Source organism: Contarinia nasturtii, unplaced genomic scaffold (genome assembly GCF_009176525.2).
Source record: "Contarinia nasturtii isolate CC-2019 unplaced genomic scaffold, AAFC_CNas_1.1 Cnas_scaffold_1240, whole genome shotgun sequence".
Classification (NCBI taxonomy): domain Eukaryota; kingdom Metazoa; phylum Arthropoda; class Insecta; order Diptera; family Cecidomyiidae; genus Contarinia; species Contarinia nasturtii.
In genome coordinates, this window is record NW_022198581.1 from 678,853 (window position 1) to 688,127 (window position 9,275).

General features: G+C 33.8%; 3 protein-coding genes across 4 annotated transcripts; 2 read left to right on the top strand and 1 right to left on the bottom strand.

Annotated features, from left to right (window-relative positions):
* The first annotated feature begins 15 nt into the window (after positions 1 to 15).
* On the top strand, positions 16 to 2,260 carry LOC116345307 (delta(24)-sterol reductase-like). 2 transcript variants are annotated; one of them, XM_031774559.1, is made up of 6 exons: positions 16 to 129; positions 223 to 433; positions 508 to 983; positions 1,056 to 1,230; positions 1,290 to 1,442; positions 1,526 to 2,260. In XM_031774559.1, exons 2-6 carry the CDS (start codon positions 227 to 229, stop codon positions 2,063 to 2,065), a joined length of 1,551 nt encoding a protein of 516 aa, XP_031630419.1. In that variant the 5' UTR covers positions 16 to 129; positions 223 to 226; the 3' UTR covers positions 2,066 to 2,260. The 2 variants fall into 2 exon arrangements, with proteins under 2 accessions (XP_031630419.1, XP_031630420.1); XM_031774560.1 differs by lacking the exon at positions 16 to 129 and having other exon boundaries at positions 139 to 433.
* Positions 2,261 to 3,185: 925 nt separating this feature from the next.
* Positions 3,186 to 4,238, bottom strand: LOC116345302 (trypsin-7-like). The gene is made up of 3 exons (XM_031774549.1): positions 4,166 to 4,238; positions 3,680 to 4,087; positions 3,186 to 3,604 (listed from the first exon to the last, which is right to left on the bottom strand). The coding sequence occupies exons 1-3, from the start codon at positions 4,221 to 4,223 to the stop codon at positions 3,276 to 3,278; spliced, it is 795 nt and encodes a 264-aa protein (XP_031630409.1). The 5' UTR covers positions 4,224 to 4,238; the 3' UTR covers positions 3,186 to 3,275.
* A 2,226-nt stretch (positions 4,239 to 6,464) lies between these two features.
* On the top strand, positions 6,465 to 8,734 carry LOC116345223 (histone-lysine N-methyltransferase SETMAR-like). The gene is made up of 3 exons (XM_031774421.1): positions 6,465 to 7,118; positions 7,465 to 7,966; positions 8,091 to 8,734. The coding sequence occupies exons 1-2, from the start codon at positions 6,710 to 6,712 to the stop codon at positions 7,731 to 7,733; spliced, it is 678 nt and encodes a 225-aa protein (XP_031630281.1). The 5' UTR covers positions 6,465 to 6,709; the 3' UTR covers positions 7,734 to 7,966; positions 8,091 to 8,734.
* Positions 8,735 to 9,275: the final 541 nt, after the last annotated feature.

Here is a 9,275-nt window from a genome sequence, read left to right on the forward strand (position 1 = left end):
ATTATTGCCATTCTCTTTCAGTGTACTTCAGTTGACAATTTAAACGCAAGGTTAATCAAACAATTCAGTCGCACTTGCGGTGTGCAGGAATACACAGCATAAAAATTCGATTGTTATACGCAAAATTTGGTAAATGATTTTTTTCAAATTAATCTTAACAAGAAAACGAATAAAACGTTAACAAAGAGAATCATATTCATTGTGACTTGTGATTGCATCTAGTACCATGGACAACAGCGATATTATTGAATTTAAAGGTGAAACCTTTATGGAAATCCTATTGATCGATTATCGATGGATTATTGTGTGCTTTCTATTGTTACCGATGTCATTTCTCTACAATTTATGGTTTTACACACGCAACAAAATCATTTTTTATATGAGCAGTGCCCCACATGCTCACAACGATAAAGTTCGCAAAATTCAAAAGCAGGTAATTTTAAAACTATTCACTTTGTGTGTTGGAAATGTTGTTTTTTTTTTTAATCTGAAAACGAAACATTCAAGGTTCAAGAATGGAACAAATCAGATAAAACGAAAAAAATGTGTACAGCAAGACCTGGCTATCAAACGATGAGCTTCCGTAAACCGATGTACAAGTCAAACATGCATCAAATCGAATGCAATTTGATTGATATTTTGGAAATTAATCGAGAGAAGCGTAGCGTTCGTGTAGAGCCATTGGCAACGATGGGTCAAATATCAGAAACATTGTCAAAAATTGGCTGGACTATTGCCATTGTGCCTGAACTTGACGACTTGACTGTTGGTGGTTTGGTAATGGGAACTGGCGTTGAATCTAGCTCTCACAACTATGGACTTTTCCAACATATTTGTCTATCATTCGAATTAGTTTTGGCCGATGGCAGCGTTGTAAAATGTTCTCGTGAAGAAAATTCCGAATTATTCTACGCCATCCCATGGAGTTATGGAACATTGGGCTTCTTAACTGCTGTTGAATTGAAAATTTTGCCAGCCACAAAGTAAGTGATTTTGATTAAATTAATTTTTTTTCGTTCGTTTACAACTGTTCATTACCGTTTGTTGCTCAAAAGGTATATTCGTATGCAGTATGAACCAGTATTTGGACTGGAAAACATTGCCAAACGCTTTAACGAAGCTAGTCACGATACAAACAATAATTTTGTCGAAGGGTTGCAATACACCTTAGATGAAGCGGTTATTATGACAGCAGTAATGGTGCCAGATCACGAGGTGGATCATACAAAGGTAAATAAGTAACAAATTTAAATTGTAAAACATATAATTTAAATCTTTATTTGGATCAGATTAATGATATTGGTAAATGGTACAAGCCATGGTTCTTCAAGTATGTCGAAAACATTCTGAAAACTGTACCAAGAGGTCAAACTGTTATCGAATATCTTCCACTGCGTGATTATTATCATCGTCATTCACGTGCTTTGTTTTGGGAATTGCAAGTAAGTTTTCACACGGAAAATCTTCTTCCTTTCTCGTTGTTTTTCAACATATTGAGTAATTCATTTGTTTTTATCCTCTGCAGGACATCGTGCCTTTTGGAAATCATCCAATTTTCCGTTACTTATTCGGCTGGTTATTGCCGGTAAAAGTGTCATTTTTGAAATTGACACAACCAGAAGTGGTTAAAAAAATGTACGAAGAAACGCAAGTAATCCAAGATTTATTGGTGCCAACATCAAAAATGGCCGACTGTATTCGTGAATTTAACAAATTGGTAAATGTTTATCCGTTGTGGTTGTGTCCGTTCCGTTTGTGGAATGATCCTGGTATGGTTCATCCAGCATCTGGATTAGAGGTTGACATGTATGTCGATATTGGTGTATACGGCACAGTTAAAGTAAAACGTGGTCAATTCGAGGCAGAACGCACAACACGCCAACTAGAAGATATCGTTGTCAAATCGGATGGATTTCAAATGCTTTACGCCGATTGTTTCCGCACTCGTGAAGAATTCCGTCAAATGTTTGATCATCGGTTGTATGATCGTATGCGCAAGCAATTGCAATGCGAAAACGCATTCGTTGAAGTTTACGATAAAATTAATAAAAAAGTTCGCGATTAAATTGCATCATTTTTTTGGTTTTGGTTGAAAACAATCGGATTATCTATCAAAGTATTTTATCGCTTTAGTGGAAGAATTTTCGTTATCATCATTGCGAACGAATCATTTGTGTGACTGACATGCAAGTGAAGAGTTCCACATCTTTATCAATCTACTTGAAAAAGTTACAATAAAAATAATGTTTGCAAATTGAGACAGACTTTTTTATCGCTTTTAAAAGTACTTTCTTCAATTTCAGCTTGACATGATACGATAACATTTAAAACACTTTTGTACCAGGTGTTCAGTAACAAAAGGGTAATAAATGTGTGTTTTTTGCGATCAAGATCAAAAGTCAAAATCGCATTGAAATCGAAACCTGATAAATCACATAAAATGTAATTTTATTGGGAAGTCCGTTGTTAAGTGGCCAAATTAATCTTAATTTTAAACAGTTGTCAGCCAATTTTACTATTTTTCAATTGGGATTTCAAATACTAGTATAATTAGGTTTTTGTAGCAAAAATTTACATTTTTCATTCCTACGTATGGAAAGTGTATCAAAACTTGATTTTATTTAGGAATAACGAATGCGACTTTTTTCTTGGAGTGCTTGTCAAAAACTGCGTCTGTATAAACTACATCTACGACAGAGAGTGCACAGTGTTGGCACTTCATCTGTCAAAAAAAGTCTATAGTGGTCATCTTGAGCTCCTCTGCCCTACTATATTTTAATAAATGTAATGACTCGACCTCTTTTCCGTCCAAATCATACTAACACGTGTACTGCGATTCGATAGAAAAATCCCTAAAAACCCTAAAAAGACACTTACATAAAAGAAATCGAACCGAAACACCGTTGAATTCCTTGGGAATTATGGTTAAAATTCTATTAAGCAAATCACTAAATTTAAAAAAGGTGATATCTTGATCCAGGCTCCACGTCTCTTGTCATTTTGTTCAACTTTCAACTTTATACTAGCATTTTTATACTTTTAACCAAATTCCACTATTATTCAAATCTGAAAATGTATAGATGCTGAAATGAACTAAGGTCTGCATCATCTGCGGCCAGAAATCATTTCATTGGACAAAAACAAAAAAAAAATGTTTTGCCGAAAAGGTTATAAAAAATTAAATGTATCGACTAGTAATTATTTTTATTATTGGGTACTAGTTTAGAGCATAAATATTTAATGACGATTATAATATCAATAACAATAAATTACATTTAAATACCAGTCAATGTTCTAATCCAATGACGAGCATGCAAAACATTTGCAAATATTGAACTGATTCCAGTGTGACCACATTTGTCTCCAGCTCCTCCAATAGTCTTTGAAGACACCCCAATCAATACAGGAATATCATTGAATTTGCACGATAATGGTCCACCAGAATCACCGAAACACAAACCTTTCTCGCCTATTTCGGTACCAGCGCAAATCATGCTATTTGTTATACTCAATGCATATTGTTGCTTGCAAACTTTATGATCAAATATAGATATATTGGTTGCACGAAGTATATCTGCAGATGGTCCCGTATTTTCCATTTGTCCTAATTTTGATTGGTAAACAATTTCGATTAGTTTTACATTCAAAATTGATTAAAGTGATAAAAATAGATACGTACCCCATCCCGAAATCAAGCACACGTCTCTCACATGTACCAGCGTATGGTAATTTGGCAGTGCGATTGGCTGGACTGCATCAGTGAATTGCAATGGTTCAGCCAATTCCAAGAGTGTGAAATCAAAATCCGCTAATGCCAGTTTATTGTATTTTTCATGTTCAATTTTACGTTTTATTTGAACAGTTTTCCCACCATATGCCCAATGCGATGAGCCAACGCGTACGGTAAATATACTGATTGGATATCCATATGTACAATGTGCCGCCGTAAGGATCCAGTTTGTTCCTATAATGGAACCACCACAAAGCACATCGTATCTTTCAAAGCCCTTAACTAAAGACACTTGCCATGGCATTTGATAGAGGGTTGTTTCGATGCCACCAATAATTCGCGCATTAATTCCTAAAGCTAGCACCAATAAGTGAAATGAATAATAGAAAATTTCAATTAATAAAGTAAAAACAATGTTCAGAATCTGAATAATACCTGAACATTTTGCAAAAAGAAAAATTGTTGCAAATAGTAATAAGTTTAATGATTTCATTTTAAATCACTTCTTTTCTTTTGAAAGTCAACGGAATTGAATTGAAAGCTAAGATAAACTACGATTAATGAAGTATATTAGCCAGCTGTGTGAGAATTTATATCTTTTGGGATACGAAATTTGTGTTTGGATAAGAATATGTGTAAACATTTTTGTTTTCAATCAAAATAGCTAATAGCAATAAAAACAAAAAAATACTACCTGATACAAATCTAGGGGCATACAGATTTATACACGATATTCACATCTTATTCGTCATATACATGACATAAATCTCTCGTTTGTAACAGTAAATAAGATGTATTGTAAATTGTAAAGAGCATACATACACAGTATAGATACACAGAAAAGAAAATGCAAAAAATATGCCACGGACAAAATACAGTTATACACATTTATTTGTGCGTATATCAGATGATTTGGCATTATGTTTTTCCATTTACAGTAGTAGTATACATTTGGACATGAAACCCCTATATACAAACACTACCTAATAAATTAAAAAAGAAAAGAAGAAATGATCAAAAAGTTGACATGAAACAACCTTGTGATTTATTAAACACACATTGTTTTTCCTTTCATTTGTTTATTCACATTAAAAACGACGTATTGTTTAATTTGGCTTTAAATGTCTTTCGGTAGGCAAATGAATCGATGACATTGGTTTATACCGTGTGCCAATTTATTACGATTATGTTTGCAAAAATGAAATTAAGTTGTTCTATTCGTGTTGTCATAATGTAAACACGTTTCAGATGTGTAAAGCAGGCTGTGTGTTCGGTCTGATTTCAGCAGCTTCAATTTTAAATCTACGCCTGTTCTAATGTAACTTCTAATTTTTGACATAAATTTATTCAGGTACAAGAAATATTATTTTCCGTGAACACCTATGTTTGTAAATGATAAATCCATTTCAATAGTATAGATTAAATTAAACATAGTTTATCCGTATGGCGAAAAGATGGCGATTTTATTTTCCTCCTGGAGGATTTTTTTTGTTGTGTCAAAGAAAACAGATTTAATGGGTGCCCAGCCTTTTTCCATGCAATAAATTAAATTCATTTAATTACCACACAGAGGTTGACACATTTGAAGTGAAAAAAATTTGAGGCGGTTTTCCCAAAAATGAATAGTTTCCATTTCACTGCGGGTTTTCTAAAAAAATAGTAACACTAAATCCCGAGTTCCCCCGCTCTCATTCATTTTCTATTAGGAAGGTGCCAATGGAAATCCAATTTTCATAAATTCTTATCATCTCAAAGCTTCTGAGCTGTTTGGATTGACCACCTCACGGATTGAGAAATTACCTCTTACTAAATTCCAATATTTAGTAAATTTCCATATATTTATTTTTGAATGAAAAAAAAAAAAAAAAAAAATTCCAATATTGAAGACGATTTTTCGGTAATCAATTTTTTCAGGTGTCAATTCTTTCAGTTTGCTGAGATTTTTGGTCATGCATTTCGGAGAATAACTTCAGAAACTATGGGTGTATTATTAATCATTGCATTGATGATTGCGTATAAAAGTGTTCAGAAAAGAGATCGGGCTTCCATTGTTGAGTGGCGAAAACAAACACGGGATATAAAGAATTTCTTTGCTCTCTGTGCTCGTATTTTCTTTTTGGACTACGCTTCAAATCATATAACACATGTAGACCAGCCAAAAGAATGGGAGGGAAAGATAGATAAAAAAACGAAAGGAAAAGAACTGCTTTAACTGTGTAACGTATTTCACTCGTTCATAATGTGCACAAATTAGAATATTTATCGCCACTGTAATGTGCAATATGTGCAAATGTGGAGCGAGATGTCGTTGCGCTGTTACGTACCGCACCACTTTACTCCATTCAGTATTGCCCAAAACAATGATATTAAAAGTCATTTATTTATTTTTTGTTAGTCACCCCTTTTTGACAGCATTTTTATACAATTGCTCTCTTTTGTGAAATATATCACACAAGAAATTGTAAGATTTGAGAGTCTTATATCAGAACAATTTTTTATACTAGTACTTACTCGAATTGGTTGACTGATTCGGTATGAACTTCGATGTGTGCGAGAATAAATGCTAAAATGTCATGTGTTCCATTCAATTTTTTTCCCCATTTCTCCAGAGTGGATTCTTTCAAATTTTGACCGAAAGATTTTCTTTTATTAGTAAAAAATATGAATCGAAATGCTTATGCATATGCACGAAAAAAAAGGCAATGACAGTAAGAGAACAAAAATCGCAAGATACCGTTAACAATCACATACCAAATGACTGTTGTATGCTTATGAGTGTATGTCGAATCGAATAGTTGTAACAGGCAGGCTGAAAAGTTCGTATCGTTTCTATGAGAGGGCGCCACTAGAATTAAATCGATACCATTTTTAGTTAGTACCATCCTCCAAACGATATCTGTCAAAATTTGACAGCAATCGGACAATTAGTTCGTGAGTTATTGCATTGAGAGTGAAGCTACTTTTGTTATTGTGAAAAAAATGGAAAAAGACGAATTTCGTGTGTTAATAAAACACTGTTTTTTGATAGGGAAAAATGCTGCCGAAGCTAAAAATTGGCTTGATAAATATTATCTGGACTCTGCACCAGCCGAAGCAACCGTTCGTAAGTGGTTTGCCAAATTCCGTACAGGCCATATGAGCACTGAAGAAGATGCTCGCAGTGGACGCCCAAAAGACGCTGTTACTGACGAAAATATCAAAAAAATCCACAAAATAATTTTGAATGACCGTAAAATGAAGTTGATCGAGATAGCTGAGGCTCTGAAGATTTCAAAGGAACGTGTTGGACATATCGTGCATGAATATTTGGGTATGCGAAAGCTCTGTGCAAAGTGGGTGCCGCGCGAGCTCACAATCGACCAAAAACAACAACGTGTCGATGATTCGGAGCAATGTTTGGAGCTGTTCAACAGCAATAAAAGTGAATTTTTCCGTCGATATGTGACAATGGACGAAACATGGCTCCATCACTTCACTCCAGAGTCCAATCGACAGAATCCAAAGCGTGGAAAAACGCAACAGTCGGCTGGCAAGGTTATGGCATCTGTATTTTGGGATGTAAATGGATTTGGGATGTAAATAAATCGACTATCTGGAAAAGGGAAAAACCATCAATAGCGACTATTATATAGCGTTATTGTTGCGTTTGAAGGATGAAATCGCAAAAAAACGGCCGCATATGTTGAGAAAAAAAATCTTGTTTCATCAAGACAATGCACCCTGTCACAAATCGATCAAAACGATGGCAAAATTGTACGAATTGGGTTTCGAATTGCTTCCTCATCCACCATATTCTCCAGATCTGGCCCCCAGCGACTATTTCCTGTTCGCAGATCTCAAAAGAATGCTCGCCGGAAAGAAATTTAGCACCAATGAACAAGTAATAGCCGAAACAGAGGCCTATTTTGAGGATAAAGAGAAATCGTACTATAAAAATGGTATCGAAAAATTGGAAGATCGCTATAATCGCTGTATCGCCCTCGAAGGCAACTATGTTGAATAATAAAATTGAATTTTGCCAAAAAAATGTGTTTCACTATAAAACGATACGAACTTTTCAGCCCGCCTGTTATGTTTGAAATAAAATGGAACGGGCACAACATTCACAACAAAACTGCGCGAACCAAAAAATTCCTAAAAGCACAATTCCCATTTAAAAAAAGAAACAATTTAGTCGTCTGCAACTATAGTTAGATGTTGACAATGAATTAAAATTTTGCTTCATTTTTGCAGCACGTAAGAACATTCTACTTTTTTTCATTTCTAAAACATTTTATTTTATCTAAATTATTCTAAATTATCATGATAGGCTGCAGCCTATAGCCTTATATAATTTTTTTTTTAATATTTATTCTCATAGAATTGAAAGAAGACAATAAAAAATGGTTAAACCAAATATCATTTGACGAATGACTGCGACGGAGCTGAGCTGCGAATCCAATTTTTAAAATGTTCTGCCTGGAATATTCATGAAAATGTCGCTTGCAACTTATTCAATACATACATCAACGTGGCCAAAAGCTATTAAGTGCGTTTCCTTTTCGGCTCATCATTAATTACAGTATTTTTCCTGGAATATAAAATGAATCTTTATACTAACTGCAATATGTTTCGCCAAATAAAAAATACATAAGGGTATTATTTTTATTACTTTTATTATAAAACAATTCGTAAAACTGAATCTTCGAGCAAGTACTCAACAAAAAAAATATCATTCGAGCAAAAAAGAATTGTATTCAGCGGAAATGAAGAAGTGTGAAAATGACGAGATAGGGAAAAGTCAGATAAAAAAATAAGTCTGAGTAATGAGCATTCCGAGAGATGAGAGAAAGTTTTATGCACACTAAAATCTCAAACGAATATAGGAAATATTTTATATGAATAATTTTACGCAATGGAACTTATTTGCTAACGGTAGTGGCGGCCAACTAAAAAGGAAAACACCAACAAACTCTACTTATATTGTAAATAAAATACAACAATTTGCAATAAATTTAATTTGAAACTTCATCGCTTGCAAGGAACAGATACAAAATGAAAAAAGCTAAAACAATTATTTGTAAAGATTGATGTACTGTTTATATAATTTAAATGCAAGAATTTTTAAGAGCAAAAAAAAAAAAAATTAACGCTTTTTGTCATCAGATATGAAATCCAATACATTTGCAACGTTGTGTTACTTTTTTTTCGACTGTTTCCGCCTAAAACGGACTAACAACGACAAAGTGGATATTTAATTTTTCATCAACATCGTTGCGTTGTTTTGATCAAATTTCACGAACGAGTTATCAAAGCTTAAATAATATGGCTCGTTTTTTGTGTGATCTCTTCTTTGAACTTCTTTATTCGCGCGACGAGTAGTATATTCATTCGGAGTATTCAACTTCAACTAAATTGAGTATATTATCGAATTTCAAACACATGTTCAAACATATAAAGTTGGTTTTGGGTATAGCGAATATGTTTACTGCGTATAGCGGAATTATAATTTACGAATTAAGGTCAACGAACATTAAATTTCTTCGTTAAATTCGGTTTTTCTTCA